Raw genomic sequence first — 27,221 nt, 5'->3', positions numbered from 1 at the left:
TCGGGAATCCATTTTAATGATAATTGTTCGAGTTGTCTCCTATTTTGAGTTGATTATATATGGGAGGAAAGGAGATTTAAAAATCACCAGAGATGTACTGAAAGTTCAATAAAATATAACCTTGAATTTGAAATATTCCTTGCTTCTTGAAGTATATTTCTTGTAAACAAATTAATTGCACCCCAGAAAAGATATTTATTGATACACAAAAAATATTACAATTTTTTTTATTTTAACGTTTTTGACTGCTGACCTGGTAGTTGTTTAACCGCAGGATGAAAATAAAAGCTCGAAAAAATTGCATTGCATAACCAATGATATTGTTGATTTATAAAACCATTACCCTTTAGAACCTTTAGGATTTAGCTTTTGAATTTTGAAATAGTTAAACTTTTTTAATGTAATACTTAGCTTCTTCTCATGTAAGCTAAAAATGAATCTGAGGAATAGAGAAAAATAATAATAAATGACAAACTTCATTTCAGGCAGAATTGAATTTCCTAAATAATTCAACATGCAAAATTTTTACTTCCATACACATTTCAATACATAATTGAAACGTATTAAGCTAGTTCAGGAATCAACGAAATCATCTGATTTAATATGCAAAATTTCTTCTCCTATACAAATTTCAATACATAATTGAAACGTATTAAGCTAGTTCAAGAATCAACCAAATCGTCTACATATTTACACTGAGCGTCTAGCCAAAAGGCATCGAAAAAACATATGGGAGCAAAAAGTCAGTTTTTGCAGCCGTTAAATGCCAAGGTGTTCAAGCTACCGTAAAACGAGACAAAATGAGACGTTTTAGGCAAAACTCAGTGAAAAAATCACTTATTTTGTGTTGACCAATTCTCCATTTTTAAAATTTATCTGGCGTTAATTTCACATATTAAAGGATATTATCTTCTTTTTTTTTTATCTAAAATAAGGTTGTCAGAATTTTTATCAGCACGTGTCCGGTCCTTACTAATCCGGGCTATTGTATTCAAAAACTGCAATCATTTGATATCAACGACGACCAAAAATCCGGACAATATCCGGGCAAATTTTGTTGAGTAATAACAAAAATCAAGAAAAAAAATTATAAAAACTCTTTGATAGGTTTTAAATCGTATTTAAGGCTCCCAAAAAACCTACCATGATTATTTTTGTAAAACTTGTTGAAAAATTTCGTTTGGAGGCATAAATTTGAAAAAAAAACTACCACACAATTTCATTTTTTTTGTTTAATTCGCCAAATAACGTGGATAAATCCGGGCAAAATCCGGGCATTTTTCAATGAAATCCGGGCAACCGGGCCGGACCGGACTGTCACCAAATTTTGTATTTGAATATCCTGGCAAATTCGAATAAAACCGGGCAACCTGGTAACTTTAATCTGAAACCATTTAAACTACGATAACTTTCTAGAAAATATTTGGAAGACAGGAAATTTTGAAGCGCGTTTTCTTAAAAACAGCTTTGATGCATTTATACCCATTTGGCTCTAAAAGCCTCAAGTATAATAATTTTTTAATATCATATGATAATTGAAAAGAAAAGATTTCATAAATTTTGTGACTTTGAAATACGAAAATCAGATATGAATGAACATTAACATTAACAAGACATGTCATGATTATTTCATGATTCTGCTCATTTATGAGATAACTCTAAGTTTGTTACCTAGCAAATCAGATGTGTTGTCTGAAAAACAGACCGTAAAATGAGGTGAATATGTCCATGGAGGTGAATCGGAGCACAAATGGGTAAAATAGATGTGATCCAAATATAACTTTTTTATTCATTTACTCCGTAGAAGAAAATATAAATTCAATTAACTTTATGTTGTTTGACAAAATTAGAATTAGTAATTTGAAGAAGGAAAAAATCGACAAATTTCGTATCATGATAAGTTTTGTTTGTCAACACTCCGAAAACTTTTGTGACGTATCTTCAAGTTTGAAATATGGAGAAGAATTCCTCCAACATGATTTTGGTCAAGAAACGGAAGAAAGCTAATTCAAATTACTTCGAACGGTGACACATTTTTAAAAAACATTCTTTGGCCTAATAATCATGAGGTTTAACGAGAAATGTCTATAAAAGTGTTAAGAATCCCCCATGATTGTCGAAAATAATGCAAAATAGAAGAAAGTTCACTTTAAAAATTAGTCTAGAATTGTTTTCAGCTTTCGCAGGGAGTCTAGCAATTAAATTCTAAATTTTAATTCAGTATAATTGCGCCTGGAGTTAGGCATTATCTTTATTTTCTCTTCGAACAAAGAAAAGGATGATAAAAAATGTAATAAATTGGGCATTAGAAAAATCAAAAACATATCTGTTAAGCAAAAAACTTGGCACTAATTCATGCCATCACAAAAGTTTAATTATGATTTAGTTGAAAAATTTCCACTGCTATCAAAAATAAGCACTAGGTGATGACAGTATGTTTTTAATTATCAGATATCAATGACTGATTATTTTCTTGAATTTAAAGGTAACTATAATAGCATTTAGATAACTACTTCCTATTCTACTCAATTGAAATTTAAGTTGTAATTAATTGAATAAAGCCCAAAACAAGAGCTGAAAAAGGTTTTAATCAGCATTTCCATGAAACATTCTAGACTCATTTTGCACTTGATTTTTGTTTCTTATTTCCGAGAACATTTAGCAGTTTGGTGAAACTTTCGAGATTATTATATTCATTTTTCAATGGACATTTAGTCACACCAGTTAAGGTTTGAAATTTTTTATTGATATTCAAACGTATTTGTTTAAAGGTTTTATTTATTGTTTTCCTTTGGAATTTTTAACATGTTCAGCAAAACTGTAAAATGCAGTGAATCAGGATATCATTTTTATTTTTTTCTTCAAACTTATCTCGTTCAGCCTACGATTAAGTTTGGATAGTGAATTTTGTCGATTTGATCATCATCTTGGCATGGAAATAAAAAAAAATCATTGAAATTTTTTTTGATAACATTTAATTAAGATTTAAAACTTTTCAGTGACTTATGAAGTTACAAGCGGTTAAGAAATTCAGCAAAAAAAAATTCCATAATTTTATAATTGGATTTTTGTGATTTTTAACTAGTTTGTGTTAAAATCGACTGGCTATAATTTTCCCAATTTATAAATCACGTTACTTAGCTTGTTTGATCTCACTGGAAAATTCTTTGTCTTAAATTCCACCTTTGATCGTTAAGTGAGAGGCAACTGAGAAGAAAAAGCTTATACCCTCCTAACGGAATGTGTATTTAATCTATAAGAAGCAACACTTCTAAAGGTATGTTACTTAATTTGATTCTAGATTTTGAAAGAATTTTTTTTTCGAAACTGATCTGTTGAAAGTCTGTTCAAATTTTTATAAAATTTCAGGCATTTTTCTTAACCCTTCATTTCATGATTTTTTATTTTTTCTTGAAAAAATTCTCAATAGTGCGCAACGATGTGTACATGAAGGGAAAAATAATGGAAAAATATAATTTTCACACATTTCGAGTATTAAGCCATAATATTAATTGTTGCAAATTTGCAACAACATGAAATGGTTAAACCTTTTTGTTCCTCACACAAGACAGCTAGATATAAATGTTTACTCTTAGTTTATCTTGCACTAACCTTAGTTTTAGCTCAACAACTTCGTAAACCTAATGTCTGGACACCATTTAGATGGGGGTCGAACCTATGTATGCCGGTTTTCCACCATGGGTGCACGGATTCACCGCAGTTCCTACCTTAGTATGTGCTTACATGCATTATTGAGATTAATTAGATTGACAAGTCTCCAGTTCTTTTTCAGTAACTTCATTTTTTGTGAAAGATTTTATGTGGTTTTATGATTTTCGTGTTCATGGTTGTTTAGCGCAATATACAACAATCAAAAAAAAAAGTTCATTCTCGGCTGACAACAATGAATTATAAAACCATTTATAACAGAGAAAGTGATTGTTGTATATGGTATACTTATTTGCAAAGAACCAAGTTACTTGAAAACCAGGGAATACAAATTGTTGAAGAAACAATTTGCATTGTTTATTAAAACACCAATAATATAAAAAAAAACAATATTTTCAATATTCCTTAATAAAGAAAACTGATGAATAAAATACCTTCAAAATGCATTCATATTACTTTTGTTGATTTTTTTTAATCATAGGTTTATTTATTAAGACATTTTACTTATAAATTTGATTTTGCCAAGTGGAACACTATTTATTCCATATTCGTAGAGGAAGGAGCTGTTATATTTGCAGTGACTCAACTGTTAGCTTTGATTCTAATTTGGAAGAGGGAAGGGGAACGTTTAGGGTTCAATATCGAAAACGAATTTCCGATGGTACACATTCAGAAGAGTTAACGGAATTATAAGCAGGACTAAAATGAAACTGCTTTTTCACCATCATGTACCGTTTCCTTATCACATTCGCTCTGAAAACATAAATACTGTTTAAATGATAAAAAATAATCAGTAAGCAAACTTAACTGAACCCACGTTAAGTTACAGATTTTACGGTCATAATTTTAACAAATTTAAATAAATAAACATTTTTTAACGTTGTATTCAATGGAGAAAACTTTTTTACCAAGTTGTAATATTGAGCGTCGTTGCCAAATTAAGACCAAACATCTGTGCAGAATGGGCTCGGATATGCTGCTCCTAGTGGACGCGCTCCATTTCGATTCCGAAATCTGTTACGTAATGATCCATGTGATGACTGTTTTTTGCTTTCCCGGGAAAAGTTCACATGTTCGGTCTGGTATCCGTGATACCAGTTTTTTTTGTTCGTTTTTTTAGGGATGTTCTTCAAATACAATCTCAAAATTAAACAAAAAATTGCAGATGAGTCTTTGATACCCATTTAAGACTGACAGGATATTTTCGATGTAAAAGTTGGTACATGTTTTGATGTTTTCTACAATTAAATGGACTCAATCGATTTATTTCTTGTTATTTCATTATTCTTTCTAAACTCAGCAATTTGTTCTGTAGCCTGTGGTTAGCAGAACTGCCTTCAGAGAAATGAGTCCCTACTGCAAAAGGCAGTGGATTTAATGTGCTGTCTGGTTTATGAATTATTTATCTGGATACCGTATATCAGTATACGTTTTCCGCTTTGTTCCTTAATACTGTGGGAAAAAGAAAGAAAAATGCTGTGAGTAATGGTGATTTATATGGTAAATTGGGATCTAATCTGATTACCATCCGATAGATTGTCTTTTTATTACATCCAAGTTTGATTGGATTTCATCGTTGACCGGTTAATCTGGAAAATTTCAATTTTTTTTTTCCAAACTCTCCCTCGAAATCTTTTGGTTTCCCTTGAGAAAATTTAATTCGATAGAAAAAAAACATTCGCTTAAAATTTTTCCCAACTTGTTTTCCTTCTAGAATCTATTGCGAACTGTCAACAGGTCAGTAACTTCACCCTTATTCCGCTCATGACCCAATTGAATTTTCAACGCGTCGTCGTCGTCGCCGTCACTAATTTACAGTCACCAAAACTCGATTTGGAAAATTTCACAGTTGGACTGTGTCCGGTTGATTCTCGGAACCGGAGCGAGGAGCCGTCTCCCAGATTGATTGTTATTTATGGAACCTTACCCGGGAAAGCGATATTTTTCATCAGCTTTTATCTGGGCTGCAGAAAAAAGGAAAAAAGTGTCCGTATTGGTTGTGGAAAATTTGTAGCAGACAGAGCGCCACCAGGACTGAATGTTGTAAGGTGGTAGTAAAAAGTTATCGATTTTGGTTGACAGTATCTGTGGGCTGCTATCGCGGCAAGTGATTTATGTTCTAAGATTGTTGCAGCCTATTTTCGTAGGCCTCTGCTGCCTGGAAAAATGTCCATTGGCCATTAACCCGGGACGAGGAAGGCGGCTCAGGATTATTCGAAAGGATCTAATCGCTTTTGGTGTTAGAGGACAGTGAATATGGGAAATCTGTTTGGTTCAAACAACTTCTTTCATATGTAGAAAAATTTTATTTTCATGTGTATTTGTTATTCTTTTTTTAGCTAATCCGTTTTAATATTTCTAATGGATTAGAAAAATAAAATTTTTGAAATCATCACGAATAAATGAAAACTCAATTCATGAATTAATCCAAAGCAAAGATAAAGCAAAAATGCTATGTTTTGGTTACACATCAGCCCAAATGGCGATAACAGCTTCAACTGTCCCTAGGGCAGCTGTTACTAGCTAAGTTTTTTCTCATCGCTCTAAAACTCAATTCCCTCAGAGCCTGGACACACTGGAGGGAAAACTGAATCGAATTGACATTTATTGAGGAAGTACATCTTTAATCCCCAACTTGTTGACCCATTTCATGACATGTTTGATCGTTCACTTTTCAGTAACTAAATTGTGCTTGGCTTAGATGGGTTGGAAAGTTTGTCCTTGCATCAAAATAATAAGCTATTCATATGAACTAGGCCAATTTATGTTTATAGGTTGTCTGTCTATAAATTTCGAGTTGTTATTTTTGTAACGTTGTATGATACTTTCAATTGGAATTGACACCATGGGAATAACTTCAATAAACTTTTAGGCAAATAACTTTATTCCAAAAATGAAATAAATTCTAAAATAAATATTCTGAACTTTGCCTCAAACAATATCTCAGACGTTTAAATGAGGTTAACTTTGAGTTAGAGTGTGTAAAAATAAAAACAGAAAATTAAACAGTTTCAAAGGAGAGATTAGAACTATGATAATTTAGAATCCGGGCACTTTTTCTCGATGATAGCTACGTTACAAGAGTTCGAATATGCAAAAATTCAGCAGCGTTGTGTTGGTTATAAAAAGGACTATCGAACCTATTTTTTCAGATTTTAAAATTTACGTATGTTTGAGATACTTTTTTTTGCTTAAATTGTTAAGAAGTATTAGAAGCCACTCTTGGATACTCACGAGGTTCAAACCAAGCATCGTAGTGGAACCTTTGATCTCATCTATGGTAAAAGTCTTTAGATGTTGGGGATAACTTAACGCTGACCCCTTAACTATGCAGTAAATCCGTTTCCGGCAGGCAAAAAGTGTTGCCTGTCTAGTAAACACCCTGTAAATAACTAAAAATGAGCAGTTCTATAGATCCCAATCTGTGCAACCGGTTTTTACGCAATGTGACAGATGTGGTCTGATGGACAAAGAAATTTATGTTGAAACCGAATTTAAGAGGTCAAATTCTTCGAGATGCCTACTCATGAAAAGGTTCCTAACAGATTCCAATTAATTGATGTTTTATGGTGAATTTGTGAATAGTATGATTATTTTGTAAAGGTTTTGCATCTGTGGTAAAAATAATAGATCAATACATACTGATAAAAGTGTGCAATGATAAAAAAGGGATTTTATGATAAAGTAGAAGTATTTCTTGAAATCAATGATATTTTTTTATATTTTTACATTAAATATCATAATAACACCCTCATTTCCTCCATAAAAAGTTTTTCGATGAACTGAATAGTTTTTAAAGTACACACGTTTGTAACTGCTCGGATTCTAAAGGATCATTATTTGGAAAGGAGTATAAACATTTAAAGAAATTCAAAATGTTTTCTTGATTTAAAAAAATTAATATTATAATAATATAATTAATAACTTAATATTTAAAAATATTTCAACTAGGCTGTAGCTCGTTTGACGAATGCAAGATATAAATTTGTCATTATGTTTTTGCTTTTTTAAGTGATAATAGTACACAGGTTTCTTGTACTGTAACTGGGAAACTGTGAATCTGGTAAACTATTTGACCGGACCAGTTGCTAATATGGACTTTTTTTTAAACATTTTCCGATTTTTTACTTTATTTGACATGACTAGAAAATATCGTTTCATCGTTCCTGAAGATGCCTAAGGCAAAACCATATGTTTTATAGAGCTTTAACTGTCCATCTGTGATTTTCAGAAATGAAATTTTTCGCTTAAAGTGTCTTCTACAGGCTCAAATAATACCGAGCATTGCGCTGTACATCATAATCTGAGATTACTGAAAATTTTAGGAATTTCGTAAACATTTTCGAATATTTTACAGCTTTCCGCTGAATATTATCGGAATTCTGTGTAAAATTACAGATATTTCAGTAGGGGAGAGTGGGGTATCGTGAGCCATGGGGAAACGTGGGCCACTTTTAATATCTCAGATGTGCGTTGAGATAAAAATCTCAAACCTACTGTCATCGTCGCCGCTTCGCGTGAGCATACATTCCTATATGTTGTTGACTGAAATACGCATCATATGCGTATTTCTTTTATTTATCAAGCTAAAAAAAGTTAGAAAAATTTACTTACATAATTAAAAAAATACCCGCTAATTTCATCGATGGGGAACCTAAAGTGCATAACAAAAATATGCTCATACGCTTATGATCTTTGCTTTGTCATGATCTTTCAAGTGGAAAAGGAATTTTTTATGAAACATCAATAAGTCACACAAACGCAACCAATTTGCAAATCATAGCTTGTGGGGAATCGTGGGCCACACATCTTGAACCACCTATATTTTTATGTTTTTACACACATTCAGATCTTAAAATACGTTTTCCCTATCTTTAAAATATTCTTATGCCAAACGAAGAGTTATAAAATATATTTTTCCATCCTATATAAGGAATTTTGCCAAAACGTTCGCGAGCCAGGTTTTGGAATCTATTCGATCATACACAGCTCTCTTTTTTATTTCATCATCAGAAATTACTTTAAAATAACGAAGTGCATTATGAAATCACAGTTTTGGGTCAACTCATAAACTTTGCATGTTATTTGGTCAATTTGGATTTGATGACCCACGATTCCCCACCATTTTTCAAAATCCAAAAAATATTGCTTTTTTTTTCAAACAGTCAGAATTGGGGGAAAATAACTTATTAAAAATTAAAAAAATACCTTATGATAACTTGAAAATGTAGAAAACCATACCATTTTTTATTTTCATTTTATCTTTCACAATAAAGAAGTTACGGAACAACGAAAAAAAGTGGCCCAGGATTCCCCACTCTCCCATACATATACAGGTTTTTCAGTAAACTCTACCGTTTTTCGATTTTATTTTTATTTAAATAACTTTTCAAATACAGCATTCGCTCTAAAACGGGCGCTGTTGGGACCGAAAGGTGCGCCCAACTGCAGAAAACGTCCGATGGCTGGAGATGCGAAGTAAATAACGCCATTTTTCATCATATTGTTGATATATCAACGATGACTGACAAAGAAAACGAGGACAAAGCAAAGAAAACTACCCAGCAAACATGAAATCGTATCAGAAATGATAACTTAAGTTGTATATAATGGTATAATCGCATTTCCAACTGCATAGTGAAAAGATCGTATAAAATATCGTCTGAAGTCAGTTTAAATCGGGTGTGAGAGAAAGTCCGCCATGTTTGTAAACTTGAAAATGATTTTGCTCCCGCGCGGGCTTCAAATGAGAAAATCATTGTCATGTCTGCAACCGGCAGTGCATCCAGTTGGCTAAAAATCAGATAGGAATTGAGTTATATTGACAAATGAAATAACCAGAAAATATTGTTTCTGGTAACGATCTGAAGGCTATGAGAGCAAAATTTGGCGCTTTCTTGCATTCTTCCGATAGGTACGATTCAGGTATCGGATAACGCCCAATTGGTATAGTTTTCGTCGCTTAAGACTGAAATGAAATCTATGTTTTTTTTTTGGTAGATAAATTTTTTCAACTTTCATACGATCATTCTATAACGTATGTGGAACGTTTATCAAAACGGCAGAATATAGCTACAACAATATTTGCTGGGTATATACGAATGAGTTTAAGTTAAGGTTGCCAGATTTTTTTTTCAGCACGTACCCGGGCCGGACAAATTCGGGCAATTTTATATAAAAACCTGGCAAAATCCGGGCATTTAATTTCAAAGTTGAAGACCAAAAATCCGGGCAATTTCTGTCAAATTTTGTTCAAACCCAAAAACTACTCATCAAAAATCTAGAAAAAAAATTAAAAAATCGTTTAAATCAAAAATCATCCACAGGTATGAAATAATATTTAGACTTCCAAAAAACCTTTTATGGTTATTTTTATAAAACTTTCTCGAGAAATTTCGTTTTGGAGGCGTTATTAAAAAAAATTGCAACACAATTTGTTTTTTTTTGTTTGATTGGCCAAATAAATAAAGTAAATAAATCCAGGCTTTTTTTTAATGAAATTCAGGAAACCGGGCCGAGCCGAACTGTTCCCATAATGTGTATTCAACATCCGGGAAAACCCGAATAAAACCAATATCTGGCAACCTTAGTTTAAGAGCTCTAAACACTTTAAGAAAACTATATGAAATAACAGTTCTGCCCATTAAATACCGGTGCCACAAGAATTCTTATCAATTCGTGAATTTTAAACAAACTTCCCCAGTATTACAGAACGTGTCCGATTTAAAGCGTCCGATTAACGAGCGAGTACTGTGTTTTGATAAAATAGGCAGGTTGTTCGAAAAATATTAATAGGTTAAAAGTTCAAGTATATTATGATCATATTTAATGATATCTCGGCAATGTAAAAAGGAATTTCGGTAATATTTACAGGGATTTTGATTAAAATTACAGGTTTTTCGGTATCACCATGAACAAGTCCTACAGTAATTCGAAAAACTTGTTTGTAACAGTCATGAAAAGAAGAGGTCTCAAGTGACTCCCTTGTGGTACATCAGTGTATACCGAGGAAGCGCCGGATCTGAAACAGATTTGTAAACCTAAAATTGATCTTCTCTCTGACAGTTGCTCAGCCTGCTTTTATCAGTTTCATTGTTCGTGCCATCAAACGAATGCGACCAAATACTTACGCAATAGTCGACTACTACCTACTATACGAAATGTCATGCATTCTTCTATTTGTGATTGTCGAACTAAATGTTGTTTTATGGTACACGAGAAAGATGATTTTATGGTCAAACGGCCAAAAATTCTCAACAGTTCAGAACTTTGCCAATATTTCTTTCACACTGCAGAACTTACAGGCTAAATAGGCAATCCTCTCTATTCACTCTCTTCTGGGGGAAAATCGGTTTCAACTAGTTTCTGTCAACTGACAAGCCAATGTTTTCGTAGAAACTAGTCAGGTCGTTGTTCAATGGAGCAAATTGGAGCAAGTCGAAACCGTTCCAGCTCGGCAGCAGAATTCGTTTTGACCTGGTTGAAATCGGTCGAAATCAATTGGAAACAGACAAGTGATCAACTGTCAATCCATTTCTACTTGTTTATACCCGTTTCTATCCGTTTCGACCAAACTTCATTGAACAGCGTTACTTGCCTTGATAGCATTGGAGATGAAAGCTTAAAAACAGCTGAAAAGCTTAAATCTGATCAAAAAAGCTTAAATCTGATAAAAAAAAGCTTTAATCGTTGTAGAAGGTTGGATACTCGTGCAAAGGACCTACCACTACAAAGATCCAAATTTCATTTCACATTTTTGTGCTCTCCGATCAAACGATAGCACTTTCCATGATTATCAATGAGTTGTGCATTTCTCCGAAAAAGTTCAAACGATGGTGAACACTTACAAGGCTAATCTAAAACTTACGTACTTAATTTTTTCGTTATAATATTTAAGTATTCTTAGAATATTGCCTCAAAAAAAAAAAAAAACTCATATTTTGTAGTCAACACCTAATGCCACAGGTGTGTTTTTTTGACTATAGCTCTTCCGTTGCCCAAATGGCATCCAAGCAAGAGAAACGGCGCTCAAAAATTTAGTACACAGACCAACAAATTTGTAGCATTTGCTTCAAAAGACGATGTCTAAAATCCAAAATTATACACGACAGAAGAAAGGTGTTATTGATATTTAAAAACAGTAAATTGTCAAAACTCCGCTTTACGATTGCCCTATTTGTTCAATCGGGTGCACTGGATTGTAGGGCGTGTGCTCATCGTGGCAAGAATTGGACGTTGTTGGCTGCATACCACTCCAGGGCTTTTTTGCCGTAGTGTCCTGAATGAAATCCAGCCAAAACATCAAGAAGCTCGTGTGCTGCTGCAAGATCGGCAGAATTCGTTTTGGAAGGCACTTCTTGGGCACCATTAATCATTGTTTGTTACGAAACTGCTATTTTTTCTCTTCACACAAAAAATTCGAGAATTTGACAATTTAATGTTTTGAAATACCTCTGCTACCCTTCACTTTCTTGTCGACGTGTAAAATTCTTGAATTTTGACATCGTCTTTGGATTCTCCGTCTTTGTAGAAGTAAAACACTTTTTGGTGGTTCCTTTTTTGGAATAGCTCAACTTTGAATAGCATCATCCATTGGAAGACGTAAGAATACTCAGTTAAGATTCCGGTCGACCTCGTCCAATTTCCCGAGCCTTTCGTTTGACACCACTGACATCTAGTTTCTTCGCCGCAGAACGTTAGTTCGCGTTGAACTGCTCCTAGTTGCCAACAATTGTTTGGGTCTTCTTAAGGTTCTGCTTAGTAAGTTTCTTGATATGCTTGAAAATGTCTGCCATCTTTCCCCTTCCGGTTGCTGTATACTACGCTTGTCGAGAAAGCTGTCTGTAGTCTACCTTGCCGTAGGTTTTGCCGTCGATTACTACGCAATCAATAATGTCGTATACAGCTTCCGAGATCTTGTTTTTGCCGTAAGGTTTTGCTTTTCGTTACGATTTGGAGTCACTACCATCTTATGAGTCGATAGATCCAGGCTTCCTAGTTGTCGACAAATGTTCCCCGTACACTTTTATTACTTTGGTGCCGGTTGATTCGCCGCATTCAACGGTTTCTGTGTGCGTATAGCTTGGATTGTTGCGACGCCTGCTCAAAATTTTGATTCTTTGCTCCTCTTGCTTGGACGCCATTTTGATAACTAACAGTCGAAATCCAAACAGAAGCATCATTCTACGTACTTTTATACACCCACAAAATGAGGGGTGTTCAGGTTTTTTTTTATATGAATGGTTAGAAAAAGTACTGCGATTTTAGGTTGACCACTATTTGATCCGAACACCTTTTCTGTATACCATGACCGGGATTCGATCTTGCCCAAGTCCGACCTTTATCTGATTCAATTTTACGTTGTTCCAAACCTATTTTGTCAAAAACATGTTCAGAATTAACTGGAACCCATTTCTCCTCTGATGAAGGTCCTGGATCTCAGACTGATACGACAATCCAAAAGTCATCATCCCTGAAGGTATTTTTTCTAATCTTTAAGTTTTCCGCAACTCAGAAAATAGGAATGACTCTGTTGAGAATCAAAGTGACATTGTTTTCATGGTTTTGTCCTTTTGAATCGACCAACATTAGGTTCCCAGACTGTGATAAGGAAATTTTATATTTCTGATAGGTATAATAAAGTGAAAAGATGGATTTTTATCATTTGATATACGACGATGCCTTCCATCAATTGAACTTGATCGGTTGTCTGAAGGTTACCGGCCATCCACAGCGAATCCATTTCGCTGAAAGTGTTTATCACACTTTTCCTACAAAACAAAACCATAACATCGGGGTAATTGCGATTCCGCTCGTCGTTCATTCTCTCAACAAACAGGCATAGCCAGAGACACACGAACAAAGCCAATAATTCCGATAGAAGACGGAGCAACTCTCCAGCTGCTGTTATTACAACAAAAACCACAACAACCGAATAAAAACAATCATCCAATCGGCTTTTTTCCAGCTGTAACTCGGCCTTATCTCAGTTCATCGCGTCTGCCCGACTCGCTCTCTCTCTCTCTGTTACTGTTTTCACAGACAGGCAGACCGATCTGTGTATCAGCTGGCAATTTGGTTCAATTGATAATCCCGAGCTTGAAGCGGGCAAGGCCGTGCCTCAACCATCTTTGGAGGACGACGGTGTCTATAAGGTTTTTTTCCAAGCTTGCTCCCAATCCATTCAATCAGAAATCTGAAACTTTTGTAATAAACCTTCTCAGCTTCCTCGAGCGTCAGTTCGGTGCATCAACTTGTTTTGTTCGGTTCTGATTTGTTTACGCTGGTTTTCTGCTCCCGGGTTCAATACTTACTATGAACCTTCATCAGCATCGATAGGACTCAAAATGGTGAAATTGAAGAAACTATTCTCAATGTCTACGTATGCCCCCCTGATGTCGCTACTGGGTAAAGCTGCCAAAAAACTGAAGTAGGTATCGTTTGACTGTAAGAACATTCGTGAAACACGCTACCTCGAGATGCTCTATAATCTCCTAATGTCATTCCCTCTAACGTCATCGTCAAATGACATACACACAATTGTCGCATTATTTACATCGCCATCAAAACTTGGGATGTGCTCAATTGAGGTCATTTCCACCGCCACCACTATCTTTCGCAAGCTGGATGCATTCATTGTCTCCGGTGCTGCTGTTCTTAGTGTTCTTGCTCAGTTGAGTGGTTGGATTAGCCGGAGGAGACGACGATGACGACTGGAGAATCAAGTGTTAATTTTGTGCGATATGAATCTGGCACGCCATTGCTGCAGCATTTATCAAACGCTTGATTCCAGAGAAGAGCAGCAACGTAGAATAAATTCCTTACATATGCATACCGACTGATATGTGTTTGAATGAATGTATGGAATAGTATGTGCCAATCTGTTGTACCCACATAGAACTTCGCCTAACGAATGGAATTTGGTAGATAAGAATGAATGGTCTCCGGGAGGGACATTTTCTCCTGTTCGGATGACCGAAAGGAACGTTCTGGTTGGAAAAGTTTGTGTAACCTTACGACCTGTTCGGGGAAAACGACTTTTCCTGAATTATTTTAGCCCGAATGGTGAGCGTAGCTTAAAAAGGATACGAATCCGAGATTGAAATCCTTTTCGGAGAAGAAGGATCATAATCTTTAACATATTTCTGCTCTTGATATGGGTACATTATTGTGAACATACGCGAGGATAGATCTAAGATTTAAATTTGATTTTTTATAAACAAACATTTAGTTTTGCAACAAGTACATCATCAGGAGGATTTGAATTGTGATTTAATTTTAATAATTTCATGGCATCCACCACACCATACTTCAAGATTATTGTGACGATGACAAAAATAACAAAAATGCATAACTGACAAAAATAAAAAAAGAAAAAAACTGACAACAACGAAAAAATTTAAAACAATGATAAAATTGACAAAACTAACAAGACAAAAATGACAAAAATGACATAAATGACAAAAATGACAAAAATGACAACAAAAATGACAACAAAAATGACAACAAAAATGACAACAAAAATGACAACAAAAATGACAACAAAAATGACAACAAAAATGACAACAAAAATGAAAACAAAAATGACAACAAAAATGACAACAAAAATGACAACAAAAATGACAACAAAAATGACAACAAAAATGACAACAAAAATGACAACAAAAATGACAACAAAAATGACAACAAAAATGACAAAAATGACAAAAATGACAAAAATGACAAAAATGACAAAAATGACAAAAATGACAAAAATGACAAAAATGACAAAAATAACAAAAATGACAAAAATGACAAAAATGACAAAAATGACAAAAATGACAAACATGACAAAAATGACAAAAATGACAAAAATGATAAAAATGACAAAAATGACAAAAATGACAAGAATGACAAAAATGACAAAAATGACAAAAATGACAAAAATGACAAAAATGACAAAAATGACAAAAATGACAAAAATGACAAAAATGACAAAAATGACAAAAATGACAAAAATGACAAAAATGACAAAAATGACAAAAATGACAAAAATGACAAAAATGACAAAAATGACAAAAATGACAAAAATGACAAAAATGACAAAAATGACAAAAATGACAAAAATGACAAAAATGACAAAAATGACAAAAATGACAAAAATGACAAAAATGACAAAAATGACAAAAATGACAAAAATGACAAAAATGACAAAAATGGCAGAAATGGCAAAAATGACAAAAATTACAAAAATAACAAAAATGACAAAAACGACAAAAATGACAAAAATGACAAAAATGACAAAAATGACAAAAATGACAAAAATGACAAAAATGACAAAAATGACAAAAATGACAAAAATGACAAAAATGACAAAAATGACAAAAATGACAAAAATGACAAAAATGACAAAAATGACAAAAATGACAAAAATGACAAAAATGACAAAAATGACAAAAATGACAAAAATGACAAAAATGACAAAAATGACAAAAATGACAAAAATGACAAAAATGACAAAAATGACAAAAATGACAAAAATGATAAAAATGACAAAAATGACAAAAATGACAAAAATGACAAAAATGACAAAAATGACAAAAATGACAAAAATGACAAAAATGACAAAAATGACAAAAATGATAAAAATGACAAAAATGACAAAAATGACAAAAATGACAAAAATGACAAAAATGACAAAAATGACAAAAATGACAAAAATGACAAAAATGACAAAAATGACAAAAATGACAAAAATGACAAAAATGACAAAAATGACAAAAATGACAAAAATGACAAAAATGACAAAAATGACAAAAATGACAAAAATGACAAAAATGACAAAAATGACAAAAATGACAAAAATGACAAAAATGACAAAAATGACAAAAATGACAAAAATGACAAAAATGACAAAAATGACAAAAATGACAAAAATGACAAAAATGACAAAAATGACAAAAATGACAAAAATGACAAAAATGACAAAAATGACAAAAATGACAAAAATGACAAAAATGACAAAAATGACAAAAATGACAAAAATGACAAAAATGACAAAAATGACAAAAATGACAAAAATGACAAAAATGACAAAAATGACAAAAATGACAAAAATGACAAAAATGACAAAAATGACAAAAATGACAAAAATGACAAAAATGACAAAAATGACAAAAATGACAAAAATGACAAATGACAAAAATGACAAAAATGACAAAAATGACAAAAATGACAAAAATGACAAAAATGACAAAAATGACAAAAATGACAAAAATGACAAAAATGACAAAAATGACAAAAATGACAAAAATGACAAAAATGACAAAAATGACAAAAATGACAAAAATGACAAAAATGACAAAAATGACAAAAATGACAAAAATGACAAAAATGACTAAAATGACAAAAATGACAAAAATGACAAAAATGACAAAAATGACAAAAATGACAAAAATGACAAAAATGACAAAAATGACAAAAACGACAAAAATGACGAAAATGTCAAAAATGTTATCCAATGTTGGAATATTAATTTGATATGCAAACCAAAGGCGAGTCAAATAACAAATTGTCAATTACAACATTTCAAAGTTCATTATTTTTACAATTTATTTTTCTATCTTTAAATAAAAAATTCTTAACATTTTTTCCAAGTATGAAATACCGTATTACAAATTTTCAGCCCATCATTTCAGTCTAAAATTGCCTTGCTAAATTGACCTGATAAATTTTTCCATTCTTCATCAGCACGTATTAGGAAAATAAATTTCCACAATACCTGCGATCCAAAAGTCGCAACACCCAACATGCCAACTTACACTTCAAATAGGGGGATAATAGTTTCCTGTTTGAGTTTGTCGGCATCAGCAGCTTTTCTCCGACCTCCGGCTGGGCAAAAAATATGAATGCTCATAGTTCAATTTGCCAACCAGCTTTGCCGCGTGCCATATTCCAGTGAAAAATTGCAGTTGAAAAGTTCCATCAAACTTCTTCGAATCGAACCCGAGGTCAAAGCTCCCCAATGATGTTTTCCACGGAACAGACGAGGGTTGCATCAATTGCTGCAAGCCAGGAACGAAAAATTTCCAGCAAAAAGTAAAACGAAATCGAATTTAGATGTACATACATACATATTTGCGAGACGTTGTTAGACGTTTGATTTCTGTACACGGTTAGGAAATATTCGAAAATAGCTTCCTCTATTTTCCATCATGGCTGGAGGGAAAAAGCATTTCAGTAAAACTGTTCGTTCCAAGCATTTGTATTCTGGTGTCGGAAAATAAAAAAAATGAAATGAAAAGTGCGCTCGCCAGCTGGATTCTTAAGGCAATAGCATTTTTCTTTTCGAATCGAATATCAAAGTCGGTAAAAAAAAAAAGAAAAAGCGAAACTGAACTGGACTAGAAGCAAATTTGAACAGCAAAATCGAAAGAAGGTTCGTGGAAATACCTTTAAATCTCCATGTTGAATCAAACATTTTCTGAACATTATTGTTTATTCATAAAGTGTTTTAACAAACATGGTTCAACAATTTAACTTACCCAAAAACGAACATTCACATGAATTCCAAATCATTCGATTTAAGTGGCCACGATTCCATTCATCGTGCTTCATCAATTTGTCCCAAAATTGCCCATCTGTACCGAATTCTTCCTCCAGATCTGAACGAGCTATTACCCTTTCCGAAAATCTAGCATTTCTTGAATCCATCATTGATCGCCAAAACGTTCATCCAATCTCGGCTTTCGACAGAAGCCCAAATTGATATCCGGGATAGGTTATTTTGACAGGCTGCTATCATTCAAGAAAAAAGCGCAGCAAAAAAGAGGGAAAAGCGGAAAGAACAACCCAAAAAAAAAACCCATCCAAATCAGCATTCCAACGATTTCCATTCCTATGGGAATGAATGGCACACAGCAAATGGCGCCTATTTCATGCGGGACCAAAACAATAGAAATTCTCTCTTTTCATCAAGGAAAGTGACTCGAGAAAAGTTTGATAAACAAATCGAGCCAATCTAGCCCAACATTCCGACGATTCAAACACATACACACATACTAATCACCATAAATGATCCTTCCCCTGATTTTTGTTTCGTTTGACTTTGGGGTGCCCCTTCCCGGTTACCCGGACTTTCCGAGTTTCTGGTTACAGCTAGGAATTTTTGCCATTTGACATCTGTTGGGTTTCAATTTACAATCAGCGGGAAGCTTTTAAAAAATTTTAAAATATTTTTAATGTAAATCATTGAGATACACCCAAAACAGAAAAGAGAGCGGAGAACAGAGAACAGAGAACGGAGAACAGAAACGGAGAGCATAGAAGGAGAACAATGAACAGGGAACAGAGAACAGAGAACAGAGAACAGAGAACAGCTAACAGAGAACAGAGAACAGAGAACAGAGAACAGAGAACAGAGAACAGAGAACAGAGAACAGAGAACAGAGAACAGAGAACAGAGAACAGAGAACAGAGAACAGAGAACAGAGAACAGAGAACAGAGAACAGAGAACAGAGAACAGAGAACAGAGAACAGAGAACAGAGAACAGAGAACAGAGAACAGAGAACAGAGAACAGAGAACAGAGAACAGAGAACAGAGAACAGAGAACAGAGAACAGAGAACAGAGAACAGAGAACAGAGAACAGAGAACAGAGAACAGAGAACAGAGAACAGGGAACAGAGAACAGAGAACAGAGAACAAAGAACAGAGATAAGAGAAAAGAGAACAGAGAACAGAGAAATGCGAACAGAGAACAGTGAAAAAACAAAAACAGAAAAAAAAACAAATAAATGTCAACAATGTCAAAATTGTCAAATTTGTCAAAATTATCTAAATTGTCGAAATTGTCAAATTTGTCAAAATTGTCAAAATTGTCAAAATTGTCAAAATTGTCCCAAATTGTCAAAATTGTCAAAATTGCCAAAATTGTCAAAATTGTCAAAATTGTCAAAATTGTCAAAATTGTCAAAATTGTCAAAATTGTCAAATTGTCAAAATTGTCAAAATTGTCAAAATTGTCAAAATTGTCGAAATTGTCAAAATTGTCAAAATTGTCAAAATTGTCAAAATTGTCAAAATTGTCAAAATTGTCAAAATTGTCAAAATTGTCAAAATTGTCAAAATTGTCAAAATTGTCAAATTGTCAAAATTGTCAAAATTATCAAAATTGTCAAAATTGTCAAAATTGTCAAAATTGTCAAAATTGTCAAAATTGTCGAAATTGTCAAAATTGTCAAAATTGTCAAAATTGTCAAAATTGTCAAAATTGTCAAAATTGTCAAAATTGTCAAAATTGTCAAAATTGTCGAAATTGTAAAAATTGTCAAAATTGTCAAAATTGTCAAAATTGTCGAAATTGTCAAAATTGTCAAAATTGTCAAAATTGTCAAAATTGTCAAAATTGTAAAAATTGTAAAAATTGTAAAAATTGTAAAAATTGTAAAAATTGTAAAAATTGTCAAAATTGTCAAAATTGTCAAAATTGTCAAAATTGTCAAAATTGTCAAAATTGTCAAAATTGTCAAAATTGTCAAAACTGTCAAAGAAGTCAAAATTGTCAAAATTGTCAAAATTGTCAAAATTGTCAAAATTGTCAAAATTGTCAAAATTGTCAAAATTGTCAAAATTGTCAAAATTCTCAAAATTGTCAAAATTGTCAAAATGGTCAAAATTGTCAAAATTGTCAAAATTGTCGAAATTGTCAAAATTGTCAAAATTGTCAAAATTGTCAAAATTGTCAAAATTGTCAAAATTGTCAAAATTGTCAAAATTGTCAAAATTGTCAAAATTGTCAAAATTGTCAAAATTGTCAAAATTGTCAAAATTGTCAAAATTGTCAAAATTGTCAAAATTGTCAAAATTGTCAAAATTGTCAAAATCGTCAAATTGTCAAAATTGTCAAAATTGTCAAAATTGTCAAAATTGTCAAAATTGTCAAAATTGTCAAAATTGTCAAAATTGTCAAAATTGTCAAAATTGTCAAAATTGTCAAAATGGCCTTATTTTAAATTTTTTTTTAAATTTCAAAATTGTCAAAATTGTCAAAATTGTCAAAATTTTCCAATTTGTCTTTTCAGGGAACAATACTTATTCATATCGCTAAATACTGCTAAATTTTGGTTGGCATTTCTTGTCTGTTATTATCCTGCGAGTTACGTTCTTTTCAACTATGCTTTTATGTGGTAAAAATTGGCTCTCTTTACTCTTCAGCAGTTCATTTTCTGAGCGGCTTCATTCATCGTCATTTTTCCCTATTTCCATAACTTTCCTTCCCAAAATCCCCCATCAATATTGTACCTACTTGAACGCCCCTCCCCAAAGTCCCATACGTAAGGCACACTGTTTTTTTTCTCGTTTTCGTTTTGTATATGGCCTCTCTGCATGTATTGAGTTATTGCTTTCCAGGGACCGGGACCGAACCGGAAAAGCGGCCAACGTCAGAATGCCATCTGCTCCAGCTCACACTGCCGAGGAAGCGCGCCTGTTGGGGTAAGCTAGCTTTTTAGAAATCCACTGCCACTAAATACTAACCAACAAAAAACGAAAAATACTAATCCATAACAACCAGTCCGTAGTCTGAAAAAAATTATGACTGGTTTAAACGATGAGTGCATTAAAGTGATGACGCCTTTAACGCTGAGTTCTGTTTTGAATTGAATTGCATTTTTTTATTAACTAAATCCGCGAAAGCTCTCATTCTCCGTTTCTACCATGATTAGAGTTAGGTATTCAAATTTATTATCTCTTATTGTCTCCTATTATAGCGCATGCAGTACTTTCGATGACAATACAAAAAATAAACTTGAACAAACTATTCTTACATCAATTAAATTGTATAGCAATAGTTGCACTTACTGGGCAAATTATATCCGAACAACTCGCAGTATTGAATATGCAAATTTCAACCTACATGATATTATTTTATCACATCGACAACAACAAAAACTGCTACTGGTTCCCTTATAGCTGTTTGAAGTTTAGAGACAACTTCAACCTGATTCCGCGACCTTCGACACAGGAAAGCAAGCAACATTCCATGTTTAGTTCAGCAGCGTTATTGAGGGCAGATAATGTTTCGTTAAAAATGCATTGGAAAAATGCTGCAGAACAGTGTGTCAACTTAAAAAAAAACTTTTTTTTCTTGGCTTTTTTTTTAAATTGGGCAAAAAGTGATTTCATCCTGAAAAGAGATAAAATTAAGACAAAAATTTAAAAAAAATGTAAGCGAACATGAATGTTGCCCACTGTGCATTAGCATTTTAACACCAGCCCTCATTGCTCAATGAATATTTGATGCTTTCAAATAGGAAAAGATCGTAATCGAGAGAGAGAGAGAGAAAGGGATGCAATCCGTACCTATCAGCTGATTTCGCTGGAAATGTTAATTGAGACACTTTGCGTACCTTAAAGCGATTTTAAACGATACTGATGAAAGAATGGGGAAAAATGATGATTATTATGGACCTGGAAAATCACACAATCAGAGATTGAGGGACAGGTGGAAATTTGTTTGAAAATGTCAAAGAGCGATTGAACAAACAAAAAGTTCATTTCATAATTGATAGATTAGTTACTGTAGAGCATCACTTGGGAAAAAAATACCACCCAAACAACCAAAAGTCTCATATTCACTTGAGTAAAGCCTTCAAGCTTACATATGGGCTGAAGAAGGGAATCAACCGCTCAATTCCCGTAAGTGAATTATATTTTTCTACTCATTTATCTACTTAAAAGCTGCAAAAGTAATTTTATTGTACGTTTTGGGTGACTTATTTTGGTCAATTCCCAGGAGTCAATTATATGGAGTCAAAAATGAACTTGAAAGTTGTAAAAGCGATTTATATGAACGCTGTAAGGGACTTAAGTCACTAAAAGAGCACAAAATTGTACACTTTTGTACTCAATTCTGGATTCCCAAATTAGCAAAAAGGGCATTGTGGTGCTTACTACCTGATTAGCTGGTTTGGTTGGTCGAGAGATTGCAATAGAGAGAGAATTCTTTGCATTTGGAACGATAATGATCAACATTCCGCGACTTCTACGCAAATTGCAACAAATTGGGATTGGGCCTGCTAAAAAGAATAAAGCCTGCTCTTTACTCCTACACAGATTTCCATAAGAATGACAGCTAATCGGAGTGAAATTGGAGTGAAGGCTATTTCTCTCTCTGTTTAACACACGAGAAATCGTATACCGGGACTGCGAACGCGCCCATCGCCCATAGCACATTTTCTCTCTCTTTCTTTCTGAGCACTGATTTCTCTCATTTTAGCTAAAATCTTCTCATTTTCCCGCACAAATTACTACAAATTACCACAATTTCAATCATTGGCTGCCCAATTTATGTGATTATTGACGTATCTTTTCCCTTTATCTCAGTCCTCCGGAGTGGCTGCGCCTGCAGATATATCATAACTTCGAATTTTATCTTCAGCTAGGCGTGGCCTTGTGGTCGGGTGTTCGATTATTACCACGAAGGTTGAGGTTCGATGCCAAAGCCTGACAAGTTTTTTTTCAATAAGTAATTTGATTACTTGAGATGTATTCCTTTAAAGGGTGTCCACGATGAAATTGCCACACACATAATTGATTTGCAAAATTCGAGTTTTCATTCGATTGCCATCAAATTTTCAGGGATTAAAAATAACTATTAAATTTTATTATACTATTTTACTCGTATTTTATTTACAGTCCAGACGGAAACGGCCGCACCTTTTCCTCTCCCCGGCCATAATTTCTATGAGAAATTTCAAACTTGTTGTGACTTAAATTGATGCTAGGCCTAGTGCAAGGTCTCATGCCAAATTTGGGCCAGATCGGATCATGGGAAGGGGTCGCTCAACGAGCCCCAAGTTTGTATGAGATTTTGAAACATTTTGTTCGGGAGGAACACGAAAATCCAGTTTTTTCATCAATAACTTTGGTACCCTTCTACCGATTCCTTTTGAAAACGGTTTTTCTGGAAGCCTAAACCATGACAAATATTTCATCCGAAGACTGCATTTAGAATTTAGTTTTAGCGATGGAACGATGCGAGAGATCCTTGTGAATGCGTAAGATTTTATCAAGCACGAGCTGTGCTTTCGACTTCATTTCCGCGAGTTTTGATCACAGGACTTTAAATCTTGCAGGATGTTATCAATGCACTACTAACTAAATCTACCTAAATTTTGATTAAATTTTAATCAACGGTTAAAAAGTTAGAGCTATTTCATAGTGTGGCAATTTCATCGTGGACACTCTTTATACAAAACGAATTAATCTAGCAGCAAATCGAACCAATCTCGGCAAACTGCAGTTTTGATTTGAAATTTTGTAAGGAAAAACGCGAAAATTTGTTCGCAGAATGCCACAATTTTTTTTTAATATTACATTTTCACGCGATGCAAAGTAAAATTCGAATACTTATATGGAGCTTACTGTAGAATTTACTGGCTATTACTTTGCCGAAGACGGCGAAGCATAAGAGTAGCGAGAAATAAGTTATAATGTCGCAAACAGATCGTTCTTTCCTTCGTGAAAAGAATCTAGCAACACTGCCAGATTTTCCGTCCAATTTTCATAAATATTGTTATAGCACGGAAGACACTAAATTTAGAGACTTGAAATGTTATGATGAAAAAATCTACATTAAATAAACATAATAAACAAAAACTACATTTGCCAAAATTAAAATAGGGTTATCAGAAATTTTGATCCTTCTGAAAATACGATTTTGTAAAAATTCAACTGAAATCAAGTTGAACTGTTTTGGTCTAATCTGACCATGTCATTCAAAGCTGAAGAATCGAGGGCATGGTAGAAATGGTGTCGAAGGCTTCAGCCAAGGTTTACTTCTGTGAAAACAGACATGAATTTGGTCGATTCCAACAAACTGTACGATTTTATTTGATTTTTTGCAAACATAGAGCATTAAGTGTTTTATCAGAATATTTCAAGACTCTTTTATCAATTACTTCTTGTAAAAATAGTATTTTTGAAATTATACGGCATATTGGATGACAAAGCTCCTCAGATCGGCTTGTCCAGTAAAAGAGAATGTAATTTTTTCCGTCTGCTACCCCTAAGCTGTGTTGGGAGCAGAGATGCCAATTTGCCTGATTTTTCAGGATTTGCCTGATTTTTCGAGGCTCAGCCTGACAACCTGATAAGCCATTGAGTTTCCCTGATTTTTAAAAATATGCCTGATTTTACCTGATTTTTGCGAATGTGATGAAAAATCGATAGTAAGGAACTGGATTAGGTACCGAAGCTGAAAACAAAAAGTGTAAATGTGGCTAAAAGGGAATCTTTAGATTGCTTTGATTCAGTAGAATTATTCAATCAAGTGGGCTCGCAACACATATTACAGCAAAAATGAAGAGCGAAGACCAAAAAAAAAAGATCAACACTTTGAGCTGAACTTCTGTAATAAAGTTTACTTTCACGTAGCCTGATTTAGCCTTATTTTTATTTCACCAGTTCCCTGATTTTTGAAAAAAAAAATAAAATAAAAATATTGGAAACCCTGGTTGGAAGAGATAAATCGCTCAGTAAATATGAATGAGATAGTAAGCACATACGCCTCGGATTTATTTCACAGCGAAGCGGAAAATGAACTTAAAAATCACTGGGTAAGAGTGGGCGAGATCCTTCACATCCACTGATAAAGAGAACTTCCTTCTCCGGTAAAATCTATTGCACACAGAGATGCCAATGTGCCTGATATTTCAGGATTTGCCTGATTTTTGAATGGCTATCCTGATAAGCCTCGTTTTTTCCTGATTTTTGAAAATAAGCCTGATTTGCCTGATTTGATTGGTTTTCACGGAAAATTTGTATCTCAAATATTAAAATATAAATAAAACAAGCCCAAAAAAGTAGATTTTCAATTAACTGCTAAATCACATATTTGAAAAACGCTATATTCGTCAGTTCAACGTGTTAAAGCTGGTCAATCTTTGATAGGAAATATGAATTAAAGGCATCACATAAAAAATATCGCGTTTAAAGTTGAAGTCACAGTGAGCATGTAGCTAATTTGTAAGAATAAATGAATGGTACTGTGTACCAGCTCCATAACATTTTACATTGGTGACCAGAAAAGGCACTCAGCTTGATCATTTTATGTTAGCCTGATTTTCCCTGATTTTTTATTTTTAAGCTCCCTGAATTTGGGAAAACATGTTGCACATTGCACATTTTTTTGAGAAAAAATCTGAGTGAGTCTTACACAGTGTTTTTGGTACCTTTACGAGAAAAGACGCTGCTCTTAGAGCGCTACCTTATGAGGTGCCAGGTGTCCTGATTTTTAGGATTCGTCCAGATTTTTGAGAGACCATCCTGATTTTCCAAAAATTTCTAGAATATTCCTAATATTTGAAAAATGGTTTTTAAAATGTCCTTAATTGTCTTGATTTTCCAAAAAAAATAAAATGATTTTTCGAATTCGCATCGAATGTGATAAATGTGAATCCAATGTGTAGTTAAAAGATGTACTCATCGGACAAATCGGTAATGAAATAGTTTAACTCGTCTAACCAATGGGAATCTTCGTTAATTTCATGATTTTTATAAGAACTGCTGGCCATTCTAGAAGCTGCATACTTCTGTTGCATAAATTAATTATTTAACCATTTTTTTCATAGAATAACAAATATGCAACAATTAATGTATGAAAAAAGTGAAAAATTGAATTTTATTTTGATTTTTTTTTTCTTTATGCACACATCATTTCCAACTGTTCAAAACGATTTTTGGGGTATCGTGGGCCATGGGGAAACGTGGGCCACTTTTAATATCTCAGCTGTGTGTTGAGATAAAAATCTCAAACCAACTTCCATTGTCGTCGCTTTGCGTGAGCATATATTTCTATATGTTGTTGACTTAAATACGCATCATAAGCTTCTTTTATTTATTAAGCAAAAAAAAGTTAGAAAAATTTACTTACATAATTAAAAAAACATCCGCTTCTTGCATCGATGGAGAACCTAAAGTTCATTACAAAAATATTCTCATACGCTTATGATCTCAGTTTTGTCATGATCTTTCACGTGGAAAAGGAAGTTTTGATGAAACATCAATAAGTCACACAAACACAACCAATTTGCAAATCATAGCTTGTGGCGAATCGTGGGCCACACATCTTGAACCACCTATATTTTTATGTTTTATACACATTCAGAACTTAAAATACGTTTTTCCTATCTGCATAGTTTTCTTATACCAAATGAAGAGTTATGAAAAATATTTTGTCCATCCTATATAAGAAATTTTGCCAAAACGTTCGCGAGCCAGGTTTTGGAATCTATTCGATCATACACAGCTCTATTTTTTATTTCATCATCTGAAATTGCTTTAAAATTACGAAATGAATTATGTAATCACAGTTTTGGGTAAACTCATAAGCTTTGCATGTTATTTGGTCAATTTGAATTTAGTGGCCCACTTTTCCCCACCATTTTTCAAAATCCAAAAAATATTGCTTTTTTTTAAACAGTCAAAATTTGGGGAAAATAACTTATTAAAAATTAATAAAAAAAAATACCTTATGATACCTTGAAAATGTAGAAAACCATGCCATTTTTTT

The 27,221-nt window shown here is 33.4% G+C and overlaps 1 protein-coding gene across 11 annotated transcripts in view; it reads left to right on the top strand.

Moving 5' to 3' along the window:
• LOC129748107 (protein NDRG3) overlaps positions 1 to 27,221 on the top strand; it is a 214,119-nt gene that overhangs the window by 102,631 nt on the left and 84,267 nt on the right. For 7 of the 11 annotated variants that reach the window (XM_055742584.1, XM_055742591.1, XM_055742585.1 and 4 more), the window contains one exon: positions 21,059 to 21,142. The exons of 3 other annotated variants lie outside the window; for them this stretch is intronic. In XM_055742584.1, coding sequence (XP_055598559.1) covers positions 21,059 to 21,142 — 84 coding nt within the window. Of the gene's footprint in view, positions 1 to 13,902; positions 14,099 to 21,058; positions 21,143 to 27,221 lie in introns of those variants that run through there. One more of the 11 variants, XM_055742587.1, reaches the window with a different exon arrangement.

This window comes from Uranotaenia lowii, chromosome 2 (assembly GCF_029784155.1).
Source record: "Uranotaenia lowii strain MFRU-FL chromosome 2, ASM2978415v1, whole genome shotgun sequence".
Taxonomy (NCBI): domain Eukaryota; kingdom Metazoa; phylum Arthropoda; class Insecta; order Diptera; family Culicidae; genus Uranotaenia; species Uranotaenia lowii.
Note: the sequence above shows the minus strand (reverse complement) of the source record. Positions and strands in the feature narration are given on the sequence as shown.